The sequence below is a fragment of the Cantharellus anzutake genome, assembly GCF_015039405.1.
Source record: "Cantharellus anzutake strain C23 chromosome Unknown EI90scaffold_7, whole genome shotgun sequence".
In the NCBI taxonomy this organism is placed as follows: Eukaryota; Fungi; Basidiomycota; class Agaricomycetes; order Cantharellales; family Hydnaceae; genus Cantharellus; species Cantharellus anzutake.
The window spans coordinates 347,174-371,570 of record NW_024066957.1 but is presented as its reverse complement, the minus strand read 5'-3'; the positions used below and the strand labels follow the sequence as shown (position 1 = coordinate 371,570).

Genomic DNA, 24,397 nt, shown 5'->3' with positions numbered 1-24,397 from the left:
CTGACAAAAGTTCACCCCACCTAGAAAGGAACCCAAGATGTCTTTCACCCCCAATGAAAACCCCGCACAGAGCCAGATGCTGGCTGAAAATGGCACATCTGTATCGAATATATATACAGGCTCCATGTCGCAACCGCCAATTAACCAATCAATGAGCACATCACCCAGTTCAACTAAGATTTAGCACAAGGATATCACTATGTCATTTTCGTAAGGAACGTCCCCCCTCCGATCCAGAGAACAAGCTTCGAGCAGAGCTCGATCGATAAATCTCCCATGCAAGCTACCTATGCCTCCGTCGGAAACAGCGTCAGCATTCTCAGCCGCGTCGATTGAAGAGCGAACCAAAGGGGTCCTCTATTTTCAATCATCAACTTCTTCACCGTGTCATCGCTCACGTCATCTAGCGGATAAAGGAACGCATCACGGACGAGCATGATGTTCACCTGCAAGCGTTCGATGTCTTCTGGGGTGTATCGGGATAGAAGGATATCTTCCAGTCGATCCAGTTCAGAGGGGCCGATTTGTACAGAGATCTTCCCCCAGTCGATCATGTCGAAGAAAGGGTAGTGCGACTTTTGGCCCACAAGGACTGGTATGCATCCTGCGTATACGGAGTCCACTAAACGTGTGGCCCAACCTGTCCAATAATTAAGGCCCCTGGTTAGTATATCGATCCCCAGAAACAATAGATGATAGAGGGGATTATGGTCGCAAAAAGGGGGGGGAGCTCACCAGTGGTTCCCGCAGGCTGCGGACAGAAGATCGTATCGTTAAGAATGCCAGTATAACCATAATCCCCCGTGCTCCCAAAAATACTTCTCAATTTTGGACCATTAGGGTATAGCCTTTTCTCCGTCTCTCCCGATTTCCAACCCTCGCGCCCGCACGCCAGCCTCACACGATTAATGTAGCCCGTTCCCCAGCCGGTGCCGGCGAACGTCACAAGGACCCGACGATCACGCGCAGGACGAACATTGGCAATGTCTGAAAACGCCGCGAGGAGATTCGAAGACCCGCAAGTTCGAGGCGGTATGCTAAGTTGGAAAAAAAAAGTAGCAAATCAGTGTTTAGTCGAATACAAAGTTAATTGCAGATAAATCATACACGACATGCTGCTGCGGCCAATAACAGGGAGTGTTTAAATCACCCATAACGCTCCAAGGGGTCGTCGATCTGACCATAGGACTCAGATCTGGAACGTTTTCTCGCATTCCCCAAACCGACCTGTTTTTTTTTCCAGAAAAAAGCAAATCTCATTAGGACACGAATAAATCGAGGACGAGGAGTCCGTCCTACGTACCACTGGAAATGCATGCATGAGCCCCAATCGTGTGTAAAAGGAATAATGACTTTGGATGCATCGAATCCAGCCACGGTCTTCAGCGCGTGCTGATACCTCTGGTCGATCCCATCGTTCCGTGCCTGATAATGTGGAACATAAGTCATCTCAGCATCGACCCCTGCTTCAACTCCCATCACCCTGAGAGCCTTTTCGAGTTGTGAGTCCGCAGAGAAACAGTGGGAAATCTGGAGTCTATCAATGTGATATTCTTCATTCCATAGGCGGTCTCCTTCTGGAAGAGGGGCGACGTGGACACGAGGGAGGGGGACGTTGGCAGCAACAAAACTGGCGGCCTGAGGACGAAGGACGTTCCGCCACGATGAGCGTTTGACCATATCACCTAGAGTCGTTTCTTCCGGCCCGGAAGGAGGGAAGGAGATGGAAGCTGGATCAGAGACAACGGGCACAAGACGTCGTTCCCTGGGAAGGCAACTCGACAAGACACATTGACAATCTCCAGTATCCAAACAAATGGTTGGGTGATCACAGAGATTCGAGCAGGCAGGCAAATTTGCGTCAACCCACTCGATAGGCAGCCTGCTCATTTTGGCACCGTCGGACTCCTTCAACCTCTCAGTCGGCAAAGTCGCCAAATCACGCTGCACTTTGTTTAAAGCTCGTTCCAAGCGATAGCAGGAAGTCCTCGATGGGGAAGCAGAAAATGGTCGCTCTAAAGATGATCTCTGAAACTCAATGGAATAATCCAACGCTAGTTTCGAAACACCTGATATTAGAAACGGCCCGAGGTAGCGAAGAGAAGCAGCTCACGGTCATCACGAAGGAAAGGCCATGGTGCAGGACCCTCACAACAAACGGGCGAAATCCTAAATGGCCACTCGTTCCGAGTCTGATTCGACACAATGGAAAAGTTCCCTCCAACGACCGTTGGACTCATGAGATATAGATCCGTATCTGGAACGACAAATCGAAGGGTTGCGTGGTCATCTGGGTTGACCTCTATCTTCCAATCCACGACCGGCTGAGGAAAAATACTATCGATCTGCTCTTTCGTCATCTTCGGAAGTTCAACCGGCCCCAAATCAGGACGCATCACACCAAGCCACCATTCATCGTATAGCGGTCTAATGCTATAAATTTGTCTCTCTTTTGTCCATTGTCCAGACTTATAGATCCGCATTGACTGAGAAGGTAACCCTGTGTCAGTGGACCAACCCTGCCCGTTGTCTCGAGGCGGAGGCGTCAAAGCTTGAAATTCCCCCTGGATGTTCACCTCAATATGAATGTGGCAATCGTGCAATTTCTCCAGATCGGAATTGATAGCGATCGAAGGCGATGCGTCGCCACATGTACCTCTAATGTGCTTATGCAGAAAGCCCTCCGTGCGGGTCAGATAGGCCTTTACGAGTCGTGACAACCCAGCGTCAATGTTGACTAAAGGGTAGAACTCGAGAGTTCTCCGGGCCTTTTCAATTCCCCCCTTGTAAGGGACAAGAGCAGGATCGTTCCGGGGGATGCGACGAATTGGAGATTTGGAACGTGTAAGAGCAACGAGTGAGTCGACGAGCCTGTCGACGGAGATCAAATGGCCTGAGGCGATGTTGAAAATCTCGAAAGAGTTGCGGGACGGAAACAAGGATATTTTATTGAATGATTTGGTGAGATATTCAATTGTGAGGAGGAAGGCATCCACGCAATCATCAATGTGGAGCAGATCAAGCTGAGACAGGGACGGGATTAATAATGGGTAGGACTAATTATAGAAGGAAGGGGGGGATAACGTGCCACTGACCTGTTGGTTTCCGTTGAACATCTGAACGACTTGATGAGAGATGGCCTGAGTCGCGATGGAAGGTATTAATCGGTCGGGGTGATCATACGCGCCACCATAAACTGTTGAAAGTCTCAGAGCAGCCGCACGAATACGTCCTGCCAGCCTGGTTTTCCCTCCCGTGAGAAGCTGCCTCACAAGGTTCTCGGCTTCGAGCTTCGTTTGACCATAAGCATTGACGGGTGCAGTCACTATGCGCTCATCCATTGATTGACCCCTCCTCGGATAATGGTACACATCGAATGAGCTTGGAAAGATAAACCATCGCCTCCCCTTATCGAGAGAATTAAGCCGAATCAGCGCGTCAAGAACCATTTGCGTGCCGCGCTCGTTAATGTCAGAACAATCCTTCCGGTTCTCCATGCACCAATCCGCTCGGGAGACTGCCGCCAGGTGAATGACACCTGAGATTTCATTTGTGAAAGCTGACGACAGCGTCGAGATATTACGTATATCACCGATATGGACTTGAAGCAGAGAAGATGCTGAAGGAGATAGTGTAGAGAGTTCTAACTCGTCCTCGTAGAAGATCGTGTCGAGAATCGTAACAGGCGTCCTGGCAGCTAATAGACGCCGAACAACATGTTTCCCTAGTTTACGCCAAATTGAGATATTACCATTCAGCCAGGCACGTCCTATGATTGAAGCGCACCAATGTTCCCTCCACCTCCAGTGATTAGTACGCGCCCAGGGTATTTCATCCTGCCGGATTGATCTGTGTCCGACGGCGAAGACTGAGTGTCACTGCCAACACCTGACGGAACATAGGGAAAATACTAATCGATAAGTTAAACAAGGTCAGTGTTTGTCCATACGAGCTCGAAGCGCCAACGCACTCGGGTGAACAGAAGGAGACAATATGCAACGACCACGAAGAGGATGAGCTTTTGGATAGCGGATCGCCCAAATCCCGTATTGAAAATTCCCCAGCGGCCTAGCCGCTCATGGTGGTCATTCATGCTGTGCAAGCCTTGAGGCAGAGGATTGAACAAGCAGGAGCTAGGCAAACTTCCTTACGAATGACTGGGGGCGTGTCTGCACTGGAAAGTGAATGCAAAAATACATTTGCAATTTGGATGAACACTTCGGGATAGACATTGAAGAGGAAACTGGAAAAAGAATTCTGGATGGGGATTGAATCCGTGAATGAATTCGAACCGTGTACAGCTTTCTCGCCACATGGGAGAGATTTTCGCTATTTCTCTCATCCAATAAGTAATTCCTCCCTATAACGTAAACCTGGTTACGGTGGTTCCTGCACAAGGTTCGTGCAAGATTCGTGATGATGATGATGATGTTTTCATTTTAGAGTACGTAACTGTGCCTATCGGCATATGCCGTACTATGATGACACGGGTGAAAGATGTTTGAGACATAGGTGAAATGGTGTGGGTCTTGTATCTAGGTGTGAGTGATGCATCGAGATTCGGAAGGTAGGAGGGAAAATAAAGTGAAGTAATAACACAAAGGAGAGGTGCATGGCACCCTCGGCGTGTGTTCACGGAGGTGGTTGGTAGTTGGGGAGAGTCGCGTGTATTAGGAAGTGGGAGTAAGAATAGGTTAGAAATGAAGTATGGATGGGGCATATGCGTATAAAGTGGTCTATGTCATAGGTAAAGGAGAAGAAAAGAGATAAGAAAAGAGATAAGAAAAGAAAGACAAGTTGAGAGTTAGGTGCCCGCAGATTGCGTTGCATACAAGGGGAAGCGCTCCGTTTCGCGGATGAATCGGGAGGTGTGTGGGATGACCTTCGGGTGGGAAAGCAACTGGGTCAGATCAAAGGCTTTGATAGATTTGTCCTTGATGGAGGTCAGAATAATGGCCCTCTTTAGCTTAAGACGTTCGCGGGAAAAGCGGCGGCAGGTGAAGAGGTAGTGCTCTACCGATTCGGGTTCTGAGCACAGTGGGCAGTCAGGTGAGTTGGTCCGTTTCCACCTAGCTAAATAGGCGCGTAGAGCAGTGTGTGCAGAGCGTAGCTGGAAGAGGATGGATGACATGCCCCGTGGTAGAGTTGCCGTGGTCTTTATAAACATGCCAGGCTTCTGGTTGCCACGGACGCGTCGATGGAAAGCTGCCTTTGTGGTGGGAAACTCCGTGTCTTTTCCCTGCTTGCGCAGGAGTTGCCGAGTTGCCGCTAGGGAGATGGGTGTGTATGTGGTGTTGGGAGTGTCGGGGTTTGTGGCTTTTTTTGCTAGAGAGTCCGCTTTCTCGTTTCCCGGGATGTCTTGGTGTCCTGGAACCCAATCGAGATGGATGTGTAGATTAGGGTGCGTGGTGCGTATGTCCTCATATTCACCCAAAATCTTCAAGATGATGTGTTGGCCCGGTTGGTGCCTGGGTGGGTGTGCTAGGGCTTTGATGGCTGCTTGGCTGTCTAGGCATACGATGACTTTTGTTGTGTCTGAGGGAAGAAGTCGTGCAATGTCTAGTGCAAGCTTGATGCCGACCAGCTCTCCCTCGTAGATGGAGTGGAGGTGGGAATCCCCGAGTCTTTGGGATCTGGAGAGCTTGTGGATTGGTGAGTATGCTCCCGCTGCCGTGCCCGCATCCGTTCTGGAGCCATCTGTGTAGACGATGAACTCTCGGTTGTTGAGTGTTAGGTCCCAGTGGCGTTCAATCGCTTCTTCCTTGGAGGGTGCGACGTAGGTTGTGAAAGGGTGAGGGATCCAGGGGGGGCAGGGGAGCGGGTGGACTAGCTCCATGCGCTCATGGAAAGCGGGGCGTTGTGGGGAATGGAAGATTGCATGTAAAGCTGAGCGGTGGGATTTGACATTTTGTCGTAGACAGCGTCGGGCTAGTGTAGCTGCTGGGTTAGAGGGTGGGAGCGTGAGCAGCCTGGCCGCTGCACATGAAGTTTTGCGGTCGAGGCGGAGCCTAGATGAGGGGAGTCCGCTGTCATGTCGAAGTGCTTCCAGCGGTGTGGTACGGAAAGCCCCTAGTATCAGGCGTTGGGCCGACTTTTGGGTGGTCTCTAGCAAGTTGGCATTGCGGCTGTTGACTCCATGTTGGTGCCAAACTACTGCCCCGTAGTCTGAGGCCGGGTAGACACATGCATTGAGAAGGCGGAGCATCTGGCCACTGGTTGTACCCCATGTGGTTTTGGCAAGCCGAGCAAGTGTCATTAGCCTAACTTGGCCTTTTTTTGCCGCTCTGGTGCCTTGCTCCTTCCAGCGGAGTTCGGTGTCTAAAGTGACTCCTAGGTAGGTGGCTGAGTTGGAGACAGGGATGGGTGTGTTGCCGAAGAGGAGGGGTGTAGGGTCGAGTTTAGCTCGGTTGCGGGTGAAGATCACATATTGTGTCTTCTTGGTGTCTATGGTAGAGCCGTGTGTTCTTTCCCAGTTGCGTACTTCGTTCCCGATCCATTGGAGCATTCCTCTTGCTTCTTCCACCGAGCGAGCGCTGGCCAGGTATGCAACATCATCTGCCCAGCCCAAGGAGCTGGTGTTTTGGGCACCTGTACAAATATCGAGGAGATCAGCATTGTAAAATAAATATAAAATTCCAGATAAGGGTGACCCCTGTGGGATTCCGACTTCACAGCTGTCCTGGGGGGAGGTGTGGTCTCCGCATATGATGGAGGTGCGTCTTTCCGTTAGGAAAGAGGCCACTATGTTGGTGATGGAGGAGGGGATCTTGCGTTTCCGTAGGTTGTGTATCAGGCGGGGTTTGGAGACCGTTGGGAAGGCATTTTTAACATCTATGAAGAGGGCTGCAACTACGCGATCTGAGCGCCAATCATTTTTGATGGACTCTGTGATCGTGACAAGGGCGTCATCGGTCGCCCGGCCTGGTCTGCATCCAAAGTGAGTATTAGGGAGAGTGTGGTGAGCTTCTGTTAGGTAGGAGAGCCGTGTTGCTAGTACTCCTTCAAAGATCTTCCCCATTGTGCAAAGGAGCGCAATGGGTCGGTAGGCATTGGGGAGGGAGTAGTCAGGTTTCTTTGGTTTTCGCAGGATTAGGGTTACTGCATCTCGCCAGGGAGCCGGATAATATCCAATCCGCCATGCCCCAGCTAGGATGTCAAAGAGTGGTTGTCGGATGTGATCCCAGATCTTCTGGAGTGCTAGGACCGGGATTCCATCTTCCCCCGGGGCTTTGTTTGGGGCCATACGTCGGATCTGGAGGTCAAGTTCTTGAATGTTTAGTGGAGGACACTCTAGTTCCGGTGGGTAGGCAGGAGAGGAGCCGATGTCTGACAAGTCCGGTGTGACTGAGGGGGCGAAGAAGGTTTCTCTGAAGAGCTCGGCTTGTGCCTGGGGGGAAGATGTTTGGGAGTTGTCTTGGCGGGTTAAGGGGGGGATGGGTAGGTAGGTCCGAGTACGCGAGGTCAAAGCTGCAGCTTTGAATAGAGCGGCGTCACCAGTGATGTTGGCAAGGAAGTTGCGCCAGTGGTCACGTTTCTGTTGGCGCACTGCAGATTGGAAGTTGTGTCGTGCTGACTTCCATTCCTCCAGGGCCTCAGGGGTGCCTTGTCTTTTGGCACGTCGGCGGAGGCGGCTGGATGAGCGTTTGAGGGCCGTTAGATCGCGTGTCCACCAGCGTTTGGCGTAGGGGGAAGGCTTGGACCATGGTGTGTGTGCATCGGCGGTTGCCTGGATGATGTTGGTGAGTTTGTTGACTGCCGCGTCGATGGTCTGGCGAGTGGCTGTAACGGGTGTCCAGTCTCTTTCTAGCCGTAGGCCCAGTTCTTCCTGGAATGAATCCCAGTTTGTGGATGACCAATTGCGCTTGGGGTGGAATGGAGTACGGGGGAGGTTGATTGCAAGTTCATGGATGATTGGGAGGTGGTCTGAGCCATGGTCATAGAGGGGGTCGCTGGATGTTAGACACTTGATATAGTAGTTCTTGGCTGCAGCTGTGGCGAAAGCCAAGTCAATGACGGTTTCATGGCCTTGAGTGTTGTGGAACGTGGCTATCCCCGGCTCAGAGGTGAGCGTAGCTCCGAAAGCGGCCATGGTCTCGATGAGTTGGTCGGCCTCATCTTCGCTGGTTTGGGTCCGGCTAGGAAGATCCCACAGGGGGGCATGAAGGTTGAAGTCACCCAGTATTACTACTGGGTCATTGGGAGAGAAGCTATCTAAAATGGGTGGAAGGTGGGGTAGGGACGAAAAATCTGGCGGGTTATATACATTGATAAAAATAAAGGGTCTTTGAGTGTTTGGAAAGGCAAACTGTATAACGGAAAAGTTGTTGGCTGGGGATGGGAGTGGAGCATAGTATGAAGCAGGGATCCGTCGATTGACATATATAACAGAGAGGTTTATTTTGGTGTGATCTGTGGGTGAGGTGATGGGTGTGGCCAATAGCCACGAAGGGTGGTTGGGGATGAAGGGGGAATCATCAATGAAACAGGAGTAAGGCTCTTGGATAAATAGAACATCGAACTCATCCATGGATGAGTCATTGAGGAGAGCATTATGAACAGATGCATTATGGTGGGCGTTATATTGAAAAATTTTGAAAAAGGGAAAAATATTGTCGGGAGGGTGGTTAGCCTGGGAGGGTTGATTGTTTTGGGTGTGATTAAACATGGGTGGGGAAGAAGAGGTTGGTAGGGGAGTTGTGTTCGGCTAGACGATGGGCCACCTCTGCAATGATTGGGCAAGCAGGGTCCGTGGCCAGGTGGTCTCCTTTGCAGAGCGTGCACTTGACGTGGACATGAGTGCAGGATTCCCGGTCTGGGCAGGCCGGGTTGTTGGGGCAAATGCAAGAGCTGAGAGAATGCGGGCCTGCACATCGCGGACACGCCAAGGGTGCTGTGCATCTCGCTGCAGTGTGTCCTGGTCGTTGGCATTTGTGACATTGGGTTAGAGAGCGGCGGCTTTTTTCTGTTAGGTGGGTGGTGCCTTCAAAAACGATGCCCCTGGCGATCGCTATGTTGGCCTGAAGAGGGTCTGAGAGGTGGATAATGATAGAGGAGTTTTGTTTGTCCGGCAGCCGTGCTTTCTTTTCGTTGGCCCATACCACCTGGTGGGCTGATGCCAGCACCGTGGGGTTTTCCCTTCTGAGCTCCTCCAGAGCTGTGGTGGCTTTGGGGTCGAACGAGCACGGGATGCGGTGGACAATGACAGCATAGACTGGGCGACGAATGGAGAGTTGGTTATAGGGCTCACCAAGGTGGCGCATCCAGCGTGCATCCCTGCGAATGCGATCTGCTCCTTCTTTCGTGAACATCGTGAGGATGAGGTCTTTGGAAGGCAAACGCCCCACCGCTTGAATCCTCAGGGGATTGCCACTGTTATCGCGGAGGTCCTCTTTTTCGAGGGCGGAGTTTAGATTGGCACGGATGGTGATGAAACTCGCCTCCGTCAGCACTGGTGGGGCGTCTAACTGTTGGGCTAGTACGACGTCGCATGAGGTATCACGTGGTTTTCGAAGGGGAACAGCGGTGTTGGAGGGGGGAGCGGACCATGCATTCGACAAGGTTAAGGCACTTCTGGGGCGTTGGTGGTCACCGTTGGGGCCAGCTGATGGGCTTGGCTGTGTGTTCTCGAGGCGGTCAAGGCGGTCATGTAGGGACGCGAACTGTCGCTGTATCTCGTTGTTCATGTTATGTAGTGGTGTTGAGTTACTTGTCTGGAGTAGGGCGTTGTGGAGGACTGTTTCCGCCACAGAAATGAGTTCGTCGACCTTTTCAGCCGATAGCTGTTTGGTTTTCCTCGCTCCATCGGGTCGGTGGCCTTTCAGCATGTTAACTAGTTCGCGTGCCGAGGATATCAGGTCATCTGGAGCTGACAGGAGTTTCTGTGCACGTTGTGTTGTGGTGGGGGTGAGGGGCGGAATGCCCCCTGTTAGGAAAGGATTGTTGTCAGCGTCCGTGGCGGCGAGGCCCGAGATCCTCTGAGACAGTGGAACTGAGGGAGAGGAGGAGTTCGCGTTGGTGCGATGTTGAGAGCGTGGCCGGTACATGTGCTCGGGGGCGAGTATGTGTCTAAAGAGGCAGCTTTTTTTTTTGACTCAGCCGGTTAAGATTCGTGATGGATTGGAACGTTGTTGAGTGACGAGTCACGCCAACGCCCTCTGAATTCATCCAAATCAATGGGATGATGTCCCCTCATTCCATCATGCATGATTCATGCTACCGTGGCTGAGCTCCATTTGCGTGAGAACTTTGTGCTGCAACGCTATATTTCCAATTCGATGTTTGTCCCTGGGTTCCAATAGCATCTTTTGCAGGTTTTTTACGTGCTTCTATCAATAGACACAAAAATGCGGCTGCCCAGGTTTTCGTTACGGCCTGGGACCTGGGTAACGTGACGAACTTAGGGCCGGTAGAAGACAGCTAATCTTTATATAACCAAGTATGTATGCAGAGGCAGGGTTACTGGTGTCTAATAGAAGGACGTGCTGGCATGGCTGACCCTGCCGCGGGGGGAAATATAAGGAACTCCGCGTCTTCTGCGACGTTCGCAGGCTGAATTGGTCAGTTAGAGGGACAAGTGAATAATTCAGAAAGCTGCGTGCGTTCATTTCGTTCGGATGATGCTGTTAATGGGCCCCACTGAGATGTCGGATACCGTCGATTAGTTGGGTATCCGCATCTGCAGGCTTCGCCCTTAAATACATGCGTGAGTGGCAACAGTGATACGCGAGAGACAAAAGGAAATGAACTACAAAGGTAACTGGACGCTTTGTGGTCCAGTACCAAGTTGCAGGAGCGCCCCGACGCCTCTCCCAAAGCTCAATTTGTCCGGTCCGAGCTCCTCCAATCCGGCGGTGACGTACCGGGTGGATTACCGCCCCTGACCGCCTGTGGCGTTGGACTGCTAACTTCAACAGATGCCGCCAGGAATTACACTTACATAGAAGATATTCGCTCGTTCACTAATTGTACTTGTTACGCTTATCAAGTGCTTTCACGATCCAATTACGACGAATTGGAACGAGCAGGCGCCCGACTCTTGAATGAAAACTTCTGCTGCTCCCAACCCTTCCGACCGACCCTTTATTGCCTTCTTACCGCGACCGCCATGATTCCATAGTCGCAAGCAATATCCAAAAGTATGGATTCCTATGTGAGCGGTACATCATGAAGGGATCTTACAGTCAACAGTGTGACATGAGCAACTGGTTCACGCGGTGCGGCCCCAGTCGTCCCAGCATATTTCTGCCAGTTATCGATATCTCCCGCCATAATCATATTGTCCTCACCTGTGTCAAAATGCCATGTAGAGTTCCTAATCAGCCTAACGCTAGGCAACTCTGGCTCAGGTCCATTAAACCCTTCTCCCTCCTTCCTTCCCGCCTTTCTATTATTTAGCCCAAACAGCCGACCGAGCAGCAATTATCTTTTCAAGCAGATGGAACGTCCCAGGAAGGGCTTCTCCCAAACAATGTAACGGGAATCTGTGCTCATCCGACGCACGAGGGGTCACCCAACTCCCAAATCGCTTTGGGCCGAGCACGAATGTCAACAGGTATCTCATTCAATCCAAACAAGTCCCCCTAGGTCGCTTCTTGTGTCCTCGGAAGAGAACTGGCCACGCATTCAAGAAAAGACCACACAGCCAGGGACCCCCAATGATGGAAGACCTGAGGACGTAGCAAGCTTCGTATCCATCTCTTGAGGGGACGGCCGCGGCTGGCAAGGTACTTTCACCAGCGGAGCTAGCCATATCAAGCGGCTTGGTGGGGGATTTACAGCAAGAGAGAAAAATCTTTAGGGAAATAATAAGCGTGCCATCTTCGTGTCCCGATGGGGACCGCTGCATAGAGACCAAACATAGCAGGATCCTCCCACTTGTTGACTGTGTTCACCGCTACATGCCTTCTGTGTTATGTCACAGTGGGCAAACAGCTCAACCCCCTAGCCAAGGGCCTCCTGATCACGATATCTGGGACCTGATTGCGTGCAATGCTTACATCGTCTGAGCAGATGGCCTTGTTAGTCTCAGTCTTGGGACCGGATGTTGGCTTTGTCGAATGGAGATGTGCGACGATGATGCAGCTCTCACCGGAGGTGACGGCAACAAAAGTCAACAACTACCATACTGTCCGTGCTTTGCGTGAACAAACATTATGATACATATGGTACGTGCACTATAAAGTGTTACAAATGAAACACAGAGTCAGCTAATGACCCTGTACAGTAGTTGTGCCTACCATTACACCAATGGGTTCCGCCCGTGTACGGTTGCGATTGTGGACCCACAGCACCTTTCTTATTCACCTGTGTCGATTCGCTCGCCCCATAAGGATAAGGGGTGGTCCTTGGGCTGTACTTCCCCTGCACCCTGCCCGAGTAGAAAGTGCTTCAGGCGGATTTTGCTTTCTCTTGAATTAGCCCTTCCAAAGCACCGCTGCAGCGAGGTCGTCCGCAACGTCGGCTCAATGATCGTGATGTCACCTATTCTCGTGTATTGTGTGAAGAACGGGGTCGGTGGTGCGACGCTTTGGAATCTGGAGGGCCACGTTGATTGCACATCCCTAATTGTTAATGGCCAAGTCAGGACTAAATAGGGTCGAAAAGGGAGGTCAGTTTCACGGATGGGGGTCTTGTTGGAGTGGATATTACCGCTGGTATGTCCAAGACTGAGGAAGTCTGACTGGGCGCGTTTTTTTTCCAACTCACAACCCATATGAGAATCCCGCTGCAATACAGCCGGGAACCACATAACCTACCAAACGTGGACTCTGGGTGGACCGATGGAATTACTCGGATTGTCCGGGGTGTGTGTTTCTTCCGCCGTCGTTAGTCATGCTCCATATCATTGTTCTCTCGGATTTCCTCTGCTCTCCGGATATCGAAATGGTTAGCCCCCCGGATCCAAACGATCTGGCCCCTAACTGCCCTCGCACGTCTTCTGTTAGATGCTTGATTTCATACTTCAGACACAAGAGTCATGTTTGTGGAAAATATATTCGAATTCAACTCTCCGTGCCGTTACGGCGTTTGGGTAATGTGTATGGTTCTGTACAGTTGTCTATACAACCTGGGGAAGCTTATCCATTGGGTCTGGCTGGTAACCTCGTATCGCTAAGGCTACATGGAGGTATGAGTGAGAGATAGAACAATGGCCAAAACTGGACTCAACGGGAAAGCGACTCTAGCGTTTTTTAACGGTTCGAGGTAGCACGACCGCATATTTAAGTCGGTAGGCCCCTTGTTTCTCGGTTTGCTAGCACTAATGGAAGCGAGGGTTGTGGAAGCATCCAAATTAAGACATAAGTCGGTACATTTCTTTAAAGCCTCCGTGGTAAAACAATCATGAACCTGCAAAAGCTTGAGAACTTGGAGTGATGGACAAATCGGGACGATCTTCGGGTGGAACTGGCCAAACGATGTTAGTCGGTGATGGACCGAGGCAGACGGGAGGTGCCCCGCTGACGATGCTGGAAAGAGATCCCAAAACATCATCATCTCCAACTGCAACATTACAACGGTCGAGAGTGTGAAGACTGGGGACTGCCTTCAACACCTCCATTAACTGTAGGTTGCCAGAGATGCGAAGGGAATAGATGTGTAGGATGCGTAAAGAGGATTTCTCGGAAGGGCGGCTGATGAATTCCGCAATGCTTTTTAGCACATGTTCATCTCGGGAAAGACCTTCAATCTGTCCGTCTACGTCCTCCGTGGGCGTATCCATCCACAGGCTTTTCAGGTTTGGAGCATTAACGAGGTGGAGAATGAATTCCACGGCAGTACAGAAAGATGCAAGGATTCGAATTGATCGACGTCAATTTGGCATCGAATCTTATCGATACCGTTCGAATTTCCGAGTCTGACGCTTGCCCCTTTGACTTCCAGCCTTTCCGGAAAAGGGGAATTCTGAATAATGGAGATGAATTCGCACTCAGACAGGAGGACCTTGGTTTGCAGCCCCACCAGGGACAACCGCCCTAGCCCACCAAACCCAGCCTAGTCAGCCACCTAATGACGGCCTATAGAGGGGGGGCCGTTTGGCCTTCAAATGGGCCTAAAAGGGGGTATTTACTAGTGGATGTCCTGGACATCCTGGTGAAGACTGATCCATTCACCAGGACGTCCCCAGGACGTCCTAGGATGTCCTAGATGTCCTGGGATGATTCTATAATTCAATCAAATTCAATCAAATGCTTCTGTGATTCAATCAAATTTGTATTATTCAGGGTAGACATTCAAAACATAATGCCGCAATTGAATCTGATTTCCCATGACAATCCTCAGGCTGCTCAACTGTCTGTGCACAATGCTGGCCACTGTCTGAAGGGGTGTCAACACTGTTTCCCACGTCCCCAACACACTTTACGCAGATGGATAGCCCCTTTGAACAGCTTCCAGAATATATATTTTGAGACTGAATTGACCAATAAATCATCGAGGAAAACGCAAAATACTTTTTTGGACACGAGTCTTTTGGGTTAGTGTGGCTGTCCACCTCATGTCTGTGCACAGTGCTGGTCATTGTCCGGAGGGGTGTCCAGACTGTTTCCCACGGTGTCAACACACTTTGCGTAGTTGGATAGCCCCTTCAAATAGCTTCCAGAATATATAATTTGAGACTAAATTGACAAGCAAGTTATTGAGAAAAATGCAAAATACTTTTTTGGACACGAGTCTTTGGGATATCAGTGACCCGGGAATTTCGATGACTTCGATGACTGTCAGTGAAATTTAGTGGCCCAAGCACTATCCCAAAGACTCGCATCCAAAAAAGTATTTTGCATTTTTCTCAATAACTTGCTTGTCAATTTAGTCTCAAATTATATATTCTGGAAGCTATTTGAAGGGGCTATCCAACTACGCAAAGTGTGTTGACACCGTGGGAAACAGTCTGGACACCCCTCCGGACAATGACCAGCACTGTGCACAGACATGAGGTGGACAGCCACACTAACCCAAAAGACTTGCGTCCAAAAAAGTATTTTGCGTTTTTCTCGATGATTTATTGGTCAATTCAGTCTCAAAATATATATTCTGGAAGCTATTCAAAGGGGCTATCCATCTGGATAAAGTGTGTTGGGGACGTGGGAAACAGTGTTGACACCCCTTCAGACAGTGGCCAGCATTGTGCACAGACATTGAGTTGGACAGCCACACTAACCCAAAGACTCGCGTCCAAAAAAGTATTTTGTGTTTTTCTCGATAATTTATTGGTCAATTCAGTCTCAAAATATATATTCTGGAAGCTATTCAAAGGGGCTATCTATCTGTGTAAAGTGTGTTGGGGCCGTGGGAAACAGTGCTGACACTCCTTCAGACAGTGACCAGTATTGTGCACAGACATTAAATAAGTTGGACAGCCACCATCAAAAGACTCGTGTCCAAAAAAGTATTTTGCGTTTTTCTCAATAATTTATTGGTCAATTCAGTCTCAAAATATATATTCTGGAAGCTATTCAAAGGGGCTATTCAACTATGTAAAGTGTGTTCAGACCGTGGGAAACAGTGTTGACATCCCTCTAGACAGTGGTCAGCATGCGCACAGACCATGGGATGGACGAGTATGGCATTCCGGGACAATTTGCAACCATTGAATCAAACTGAATTAGGACATCTGAGGACATTTGCAACAAATGAATGAAACTGAATGGCCAGGATGTCCTAGGATGTTTATAGTGAAAAAGGCCTTTTAGGCCCCATGCAAACGTCCTGAGGTCCCCCCTATAAAGGCCCACATAGTGGTTGTCCAAGGTGAATTTTGTTCCAATCAATTTCCAAATCAATACAAAGGATCACGTGTTTTCTTCACGCTAAAAACAATATTATATTCGTTAATTCTTCCCCCCAAATCGCCCTGAAAATTCCCCTGGCCTTTCTTCTCTTTCAGCAGTGGGGCGGTTAGCCAAACTTGTGTCACTGTGCGCTGTGGTACATTGGTATCTCCTCTTGAACAAGTGCTCTACCCGTGTACGTGCGAATTCATGCATTTGCAACAAGACAACTCCCAAGGCCCTCAGCTTGATTTGAAACGACAAGAGTAGCGTTGGGGATGAAAATTGAGTGTCATCCATGGTGACTGCGTGAGTGAATCCGTTCAGGGCCGGGCCCTGATTGGTTTAACTCGAGGTGGGTTTGAATGCGCAACAAGATGCCTTCTTCATGAGGATTGTTTAAAGACTCAAACTGCAGTGCGTCCTTCCCAAGATGGCCTGTGTTCAAAGTGCCTCAAGCCTGGGGAGCGCGACATTATCATGCATTATTGGTAAGAATCCGCCCGGCTTCCAGGAACTATGGCCCTCCCTGATTGGGACCTACACTGACGGGCAGGGTACTATGCTTTGCTTTTGGACTTTGGTAGACAATCCACAAGTAACATAAGCGCCCAGGGAACATAACCCCCAAAAAATCCATGCATGAGTCCGTCTGTGAATCATACACAACCTCCCGAACCAGCAATGCAATGTTTATTAGCACAAGTTGGCGCGAAAGAACAGGAGGCTCACACATAAGCTCATCTGTTTCACAGCTCAAAACCTCGTGGGCACTGAGTCAAACTCCATTTTCCGCGACTGCTAATGACCGTGCAATGGGTGATGACATCATTGGCCACAGACATTAGCGAAATGTCGAATAAGGCTGTGAAAGAGAGAATGGGTAAGGAACATGGCATGAAGGGCAGGGGAAGTTATTGGGGAGGGGAGCTTTTAGAGCGAGAAGAGTTACAAAATAAATGCAGAAAGTTGGCTTACAAATCAAGATGAGGACCCTGGATAGCAAGGGAATTTGCAATAATACAGGACCTCTTGAAGCCACCCATCTGACTGTAGGATTTTTATCGGGCAAAGTGTTGAGCAGATGTGGGTGCGAGACAAGATCAAAGAAACCTGTTATGTCAAAAGCGAGTGAAGTAGCTGTAAGTTTCATCTCGTGGATGGCTGAGAGGGTGTTGTCTTCTGCAGATCGATCTCCCTCTCATTCCTCCGAATTGGGTGACCGGAAGGAGTTCGTGTTGGCTGGCATAGTATGAAAGCCGGATAGCAACGATGGACCTCTAGGAGCTGTATAGGTCTGTAGGAGCGGGGGTGAGTGTAGTCTGCCTTATTAGGTTTATGCAGTCGTGGAATGGAGCAGGGTGGTAGCCAACTTGGATGGCTGCTTGGACAATAGGCGTGATTTCCTTGTCCGCGACACTCCAGGCTATTTTGTAAGCTGTCCCACAGAGTTCGCTGGGTACAGGGACATTGAATGACGCTGCCTTCAATAAGGCACGCACCTTTCGTGACGGAGTACCATGTGATGGCGGTATGTTTATGATCGAGGTTGACAGCCGGAGGGTTGGGGGACGAGGGAGAAGGTGGCTGCGGAAGGTTTGACTTGTTCATCCCTGTTGTCATCTTGCATTTCTGGGCTCGGAGACATTGGTGAAGAACTCCTTTCTGCAAACGCAATCGGATGCGTCGTTGTATGTTGATTGGAGGTGGGTGTGACTGTCGTCTGTTGCCAGCAGGGGGATCGGGGTCAGGGCTGCCCCGATTGGGGGTTTGTGTTCATTTCCTGGTGTCTGTCTGGAGCTACGGTTCATAGCCGTTGGTTATCGCGAGGTTGAAGGGCAGTTAACGAGTCTGAGAGGGTGTAGAGCGTGGTTTTTCAAAACGTGTTCGATTGTGATGGTGGCAGCTGTGAAAGATGGAGATGGGAGTTGAAAGGGCACGTGAATCGGAAGGGGCCCTTGACACCAGGTTGCGCAACTACTTACAAACCAAATGCGGGAACTTAGCTTGATTTTGGAATACAAGTGATGGACCCTGGGTTAGCCAGGTAATTTGCTAATTTGCAATAATAGAGGACCTCTTGCACGGGCATTCAGTTCACGCTTTCAAGACCCGCTACAGAGTAGCGGGAATTTCCAAATCAATACAAAGGACCACGTGTTTTCTTCACGCTAAAAACAATATTATATTCGTTAATTCTTCCCCGGCTTCTTTTCGACTCGGTGCTCTGGCTTCTAATTATCATCTCTTGTCGGACAATTGGACCTCCGATGGTCTCCCTGACACACGGTACACACATGTCTGTAACGGCAGTTGGTATGAACCACACCGGCATTGAATCGTCGACAGATTTCAATTTCTGATTGGTCTTGTCTCCAACTGGCACCCCTTCGGCTTCCCCCTCCGGTCGTGTAGGAGCAGAAGATGAAGAAGGAAGGGTGGCATGACTCGACGTCGTCGAAGGTGAGTCTTGCATCTTCTGATAGTCTTTTCCGGAACTTAACATCGAATTCGATGACGGCCCCATCCCGGAACGGTCCCGCCGACGCGAAAAGATCGCGCATATATTCCTTGTACGCTGACAACTCGCCTCGGCGGTGCGGATACACGAACAACATCGCCCTGGAGTAGATATCATAGGCCACCATCCAGGCAGCTTCTCCCCGCACTGATACAAACTTGAAGTGTCGCGATCTATGGGCAATATCTTCATCCAGGGCCTGCTCGACCTGGATTGCATATATCTCGTTGAAGTCGACAAATCCATTGAGGAGAATGGCCTCCCAGAGCGAGTCGGGGAATCGAGGCTTGTTGAATTGAACCCTGAGTTTTCTAAGAGCCTTCTTCCTACGCTCTATGAAATATCCCCGAAGCGCATTCGTTTTTATTGCAAGCGGCAGGTTCCGGTAGCTCCGATGCCTATCAAATTTGGCTCCGGCGAAGGAAATTTCGCCATCTTCTCCGCTTGAGCCACTTGGATCGTCGTCGTCTAGTTTGCGGAGTTCGGCGTCACTGAGGAATGTTTTGGGTCTTTTGATTCTTTTCCTCGACTCATCTCCCGGGATTGCATCATGCCCTCGTTTCGGACGTTCTCCTGAGTCTCGTTGCTTGCCTTTTTCGATATTCTCGATCCCTCCAAGGTCTCCTTTCCCTTTTTCGAACTGATCAACCAGGGAGAAGATCCGCTCTCTGTGTTTGTGCAGCCTGTATTGCTCAATAAGATTGAAAGCTGCTTTCCTGGCCCGAACATAATCTTTGGTCGAGGCCGCGTCCCGAAGTATGCTCTCAAGAATGCCCTTGGGTTCTTTGTCAAAGATCGACCTTGCTTCGGGTTTTTCCCCCCCGTCTGTGCTCGGTTCGCTCGCTGTGATTATTTCAGATTCCTTATTTCTTTCTCCAGCGCTAACCTCAATTATTTCGCATTCCTCCGCCACGTGGGTCATCAAGGTTGGATTGTGTGAACGAAGGACGAGAGAATTCGTTGAATTCGAATGCATTTATGCCGAAGAAGAAACAGCACAGACGAAGAGAAGAAGGACAGAGCCAGGTTACAACAAACCGGAAGCGGCCGAAAAAATACAAAAGGCAAGGACCGGGAAACAACCACTGAGGAACAGTCAGGCTGTAAACTAAAACCAAGATCAGAAAAGGAGGGCCACGACAAAAAACGCTCAGCGGAACCACCGATGCGTACGGTGGAGTGATCCGCCCGACAAAGTCAATTTAGGATCTGCGAGAGCGGCATGATTGAACGAGTGCAGCATAACAGCATGCGACGAAGCCGACAGCGGCCGAAGGCGAGAGAAAAGTTAAATGTGTAAATGCCAGGATTCCACACATAATCCTGGGCTCACATACTTTCCCTCGCGTCTGCTGTGCGCCTCGAGGTATCTGGCTGTATTGGTACGCCATATGCACCCTTTGCACACTGATCATCTGCGCATGTAGTTTTCAGGTCTAGCAGTCTTATAGGTTGCTCCTAGGCCAATCTCCACTGTTTTCGGGTAAGTTACCTCAGTTCCTTTGTCCTCGCGTCCGCTGCACGCGCCGGCCTTCGTGTCTTCTTTCTCTTTTCGCGTCCGCTGTACGCACCAGCCTCTGTGCGCCTACTCTGTCAATCTTGCCTGGCATCCGCCGTACGACTCGGTTCGTGTGCCTTTTTATCTGTTTGGTGTATCTTCACGTTCTAATTCTCGACTTTTATTGCCGCCTTCGACATGGTACCGATTGTAAGTTTTCAAGGGTGAAAGCGTTGTGACCTTCGGCAGGCAGGACCCCGTGTATTTACATATCGGCGCTAGGTTTTTTGTTTTTTGTTTTGTACTCTGCTTGCGTCTTGCTATTATTTCAGCGTCACCCACCACCATCCCCAAACTCCATCTTAGTATTTTAACCGGGTCGTTCTCAATTGAGGCTTCGGCGGTGGTCGTGGCTGTCGCCACTCGTCCGGTCGCACACAGGATCGTAGTGTACTATTTTTGGAGTAATCGATTAATCCTATTTCAGCGCTCTCGTAACCGACCAGATACAGGGGTTGAAGGTGTCTCTGCCCTGCTCAATCGCTGACCCCTCGTCTGGGGCGTCTTTTTAATTTTAATCCCGACTCTCAGTGTACACACAACGCTTCATCTAGAGCATCCTAGATGCTGTTTATGCCAGTTCGGAGACTGCATTTGCCTTTTCCTTACATGTTCCTCTGCCTTTGCCGTGAGATTCGTCTTCATTATGCCCGCATTGCGTGACCTCGCAATGCCTACGTAATGTAGCCTGTAGCCCCAGACTGCTGTCCATAGCGTTGAGCGTCGGTGTAAATTGGAACGCCACATCGCAACCTTTGCTGCGGTTCTCGATGGTTATGGTTAGACTGGTTAGCCCGCCAAATGAAACCTGACATCATGCAGGATTTGGATACATGGATACAACTACCAAAATCCGCCCATCGATTCATGTCAACGCAATATGTTTAACCAATGGTACAAACGTACTATAGTGGTACTACTACTGAACGTGATCAAACGCCTGGCTTGCCTATGGTAGTACCTAGCTGTTAATAATATTTGCGATTGCCAAGATCTGATGAACCCGGCCACCATAAGCATATATATTAACCTTCAAGTTGCTTCGAATTCTTGTCACTCGTTCAGGCACGCCAGAAGCATACACGCCTGTTCAATCAACTCCATCTCGAATACCCCGTCTTCTGTAATCACCAAGGGGTAAACCAATTATCGTATTGTTCGTGTGCACACACATCCGCATTTTTGAGGGAGTTAGTTTCAGGAGTCCATTTCAGTTTAAGGGTTGCGCGTGTTCGTTATTTTTCGCCACATATCAAGTGTCGTATTGATTGATGTTCATGTTCCAATTACGAAGAACAAATCAAAATGAATGTGGGATTTTTTGAGTTGAGTTGTCGTTGGAGGAGGGGGGGAGGGGGGCGAACACAAGATCGGAATCAGCGTTTCGATCTCAAAAATAAGAAGAATAAAAGAAAATAAACGAATGTCGAAACACGGCGAGGAAGAGAAGACAGAAGAAAAAAAAAAGAGAGAAAAAAAAGAGGGGCATCACCGACGTCTTGAATGAACACCTCTGCTACTCCTAGCCCTTCCAACCAGTCCTTTGCTACTGTTTCTCCCTCCGAGGCCACCGCCCAAGATCGCATTGGGACCTTTCCTAGCCGCAAGGTAAATAAACACCGTGACAACAGCCATAAACTGGAAGGTAATCCAAGCCTGCATCACTGTGTGCATCGACGATTTTTTCACCCTGGAGACCAAAACTTGCGGTTCAAAGTACGATACGAGCGGCCGATCTCGGTCATCTTCACTCCCGGAAGCCTTTTATAAAAAAAAAAAAAAGAAGTTTGTCAGGCGTAAGTAACGATGGATTTGCGCAAGGGGACGTACAACCTACAGAGGTTCGAACGTCATCGTCATCGTCATCGCTACCGCTACCATGATCATCATATGAGTCCTCAGTCGGATATTCATCCCCCCCGCGTCTCGACGACGAAAGACGAGGTGGGGATCGAGAAGAAAAGAAAGAATCGGACGGTCCAGAAGGAAGTGGTTGTCGGGGAGTGGGAATATAATCACCCCCTCCAAAAGGGGGTACTTGACTAGAAAGAGGAGAGCGACCTGCAGCTGAAAACGCCAGTCCAACACCAGGACCAGACACCTGAGCCGGAGTCACAGCCGCAGCTGCACGTACCGCCGTCGACGCGAGGCCATACGTGGATATCCTCCTCATTCTCGTCCTATCCATTCTATCCAACGCCCTCTCTCTCCTCACGAGAGGCGATTCATCATTATCCCCCTCTACGACATCACTGTCCTCATCAGGGTAAAGGTTCCACGTAGCATCCCTAACCCTGGCACTGGGCAGCTTCATCGACTCCCCAAGACCACTGATCAATAGATTCCTCTCCCTTCCATTCCTGCCCGCCTCCCTGCTATCAATCCAAACGGCAGGTCGAGCAGCAATCGCCTTATCAAGCAAATGAAACGTGTCAGGAGGGGCATTTCGCAGACAACCCAAAGGCAATATGTGCTCATCCGACGCACGAGGATCACCAAATCGCATCGGATCGAGCGCGAATGCTAAAGCGTTCATGGCCTCCATCGAACCATCGTTCAAGACAAGTTCTTGGTGATGAGAATGTTGCTGTCCTTCCTGAGCGTGATCGTCAACAATAGACGTCTCATCCCTCGTAAGGTTCGCCTCATCCGCCGGGGTTATGACGTCCAAACCAAGTAACTCCGGCTCCAATGGCGCTTTCCAATCACCGCCAAATTCACTTCCTAACTCGCTCATCAACGTCTTTGTGGCCCGAAGTGGACTCCCGCTGTCAGAAGGGGCCACGTTCAAGAAAGGATTACGCAGTTGATGATGCAAGATAACTGGAGACACAAGCACATTGGACGTTTCGTCTTCGTCAAGGTGTGCATCCATCCGTAGAGAAAGGGATGCCATTGGTGAGGTTGCAGAGTCCGTTTTACGCGAGGTGATTGAATCGAAAGGCCTATTCGGAGTGCGATCCAAACGAGGGAAAGATATGTTAAGGTTGGCGGCGCGAGAGAGACTAGAAGGTTTGCGGGGTCGTGAAAGAGGTGTCGGAGTTGTCGATGAACTGGTAGATTCTTTCAGCGCCAATTGAGAAATAGATTCATTAGTGACTTCGGGTGGAACGAAAGAAAGAGACGAAAGAGCGGCTCTGTTCTTTCCTTTCCCCTTCGAGATTGCAGCGGTACCTGTGATCATTATCTTACTTCCCAGAGCCCTTTTCGCTGAAAGGGTTCTACTTGGGCTTGACTTCTGTTTCATTGGAGAGGCCACGAGGTCCTCATGAATGGGGAGGTGACTGGTTGACACATCGGCAGGTGGAAGAAGATTGAATGGAGGCATGCCTTGCGCTGGCGATTCCACAAGAGTGGCAGTCGTTGCGGCACTATTCTGACCAAACGGTTCGACCGAGCTCTGAGAGGATGATTTGAAAGCGTCAAGAAGGGGAGCAGTGGGGCTGTGTGATTCACCGGGAGTGACTGGCGTGGTTGTGTATCCCACTGACGGTTCTTCTTCGGACGGAGAAGGAAGGAGGGCCGTGGTGATCTCAAGAGGTCGTAAAACAGGTGTTCCAGAGGACATCTGCTTTGTTTGGGAGACGACGTTTCTAGATGGTGTGCCGGAAGGAGGTGCAAAGTCCTGTGGGCTTCCATACCAAGTCCCAGAAAATGTGCCTATGCCATGTGTTAACCTTCTCCGCCTCGCGGCCCTCAACTTCTCCTTCCTCTGTTCTTTGGCGCGCTTGGCAGCCTCTCTCCTCTCTTCCTCCCCACTGTCAGATTCTCTCTTCGCAGTTCCTTCGAGTTCATCGTTCCTCAATTGGACTCTCAATAATTCCGCTTGCAAGTTTGCAATTTCACGTTCCATCTTGCGAACACGTGTTGAGGAGGCGGCACCTTCGTCATGAAGCTGAGCCATCAGCTCGTCTACACGTTCTTGCAATTGTTCATTTAGGTCCTTCAGTAGTGATACACGTTGCGGGGTAGCCGGGAGCGCCGTTGGCGACATTGACTGTTGCTGGAGAGCAGCGAGACGAGCTGGAGGTGGCGTGACGAAATTCGATTGGTCTGATGATGAAGGGACATTTGGCGACGGACTACGCGGTTGCGAAAATTGGTTTGATTGTGCAGTGGGAGTACCCAAGTCATCGGACTCAGGCTCCCACATCCTGCGGCTTTGACCTTGTGTTGAAGAAGGTTCGTCTAAAAGCGACTCGGTCTCCCAATTCGGGTCTAGATGCCGCAATTCGAGATAAGCGACGAATCATGGTCATTAGCATAGCGGACTGGAAACAGCATGACATACCAAAATAACTAGTATCAGAGGTAGTACGAAAGCGACGCTGGTTGTGTTTATATTGTGAAGCGAGAGGACGCAGTACATCCTCTTTATAATCATCCTCCTCCCCAGGAGAACTTAATGGTGAATCGTAGGGTGGTGGAGGAGGCGAGGACTCCTCATTAACCTTGGAGACAGGCGCGGATCTGCGTGAAGTGCGTGCAGGTCTCGGACGAGAGAAAGGAGACTCTTGAGTGCGGGCACGACTGGAAAGCATGTTGTGGCGG

At 50.1% G+C, this 24,397-nt stretch overlaps 5 protein-coding genes across 5 annotated transcripts; all 5 read right to left on the bottom strand.

Annotated features, from left to right (window-relative positions):
• Nucleotides 1-287: 287 nt before the first annotated feature.
• EI90DRAFT_2908502 (uncharacterized protein) lies at nucleotides 288-3,835 on the bottom strand (the record flags this gene model as incomplete). The annotated part of the gene is made up of 7 exons (XM_039054327.1): nucleotides 288-640; nucleotides 736-1,037; nucleotides 1,108-1,227; nucleotides 1,304-2,054; nucleotides 2,114-3,023; nucleotides 3,096-3,724; nucleotides 3,787-3,835. The coding sequence occupies 7 exons, from the start codon at nucleotides 3,833-3,835 to the stop codon at nucleotides 288-290; spliced, it is 3,114 nt and encodes a 1,037-aa protein (XP_038920708.1).
• A 1,479-nt stretch (nucleotides 3,836-5,314) lies between these two features.
• Nucleotides 5,315-5,623, bottom strand: EI90DRAFT_2891700 (ribonuclease H-like domain-containing protein; the record flags this gene model as incomplete). The annotated part of the gene is made up of 1 exon (XM_039053991.1): nucleotides 5,315-5,623. A coding segment is annotated over one exon (309 nt), but the record flags the coding sequence as incomplete, so codon positions are not given.
• A 3,112-nt stretch (nucleotides 5,624-8,735) lies between these two features.
• On the bottom strand, nucleotides 8,736-8,945 carry EI90DRAFT_2895355 (uncharacterized protein; the record flags this gene model as incomplete). Its single annotated transcript, XM_039054016.1, has 1 exon — nucleotides 8,736-8,945. A coding segment is annotated over one exon (210 nt), but the record flags the coding sequence as incomplete, so codon positions are not given.
• Nucleotides 8,946-13,339: 4,394 nt separating this feature from the next.
• EI90DRAFT_3151483 (uncharacterized protein) lies at nucleotides 13,340-13,720 on the bottom strand (the record flags this gene model as incomplete). Its single annotated transcript, XM_039065725.1, has 1 exon — nucleotides 13,340-13,720. One exon carries the CDS (start codon nucleotides 13,718-13,720, stop codon nucleotides 13,340-13,342), a length of 381 nt encoding a protein of 126 aa, XP_038920705.1.
• Nucleotides 13,721-21,334: 7,614 nt separating this feature from the next.
• On the bottom strand, nucleotides 21,335-24,387 carry EI90DRAFT_3012978 (uncharacterized protein; the record flags this gene model as incomplete). Its single annotated transcript, XM_039056616.1, has 3 exons — nucleotides 21,335-21,607; nucleotides 21,684-24,064; nucleotides 24,138-24,387. The coding sequence occupies 3 exons, from the start codon at nucleotides 24,385-24,387 to the stop codon at nucleotides 21,335-21,337; spliced, it is 2,904 nt and encodes a 967-aa protein (XP_038920704.1).
• Nucleotides 24,388-24,397: the final 10 nt, after the last annotated feature.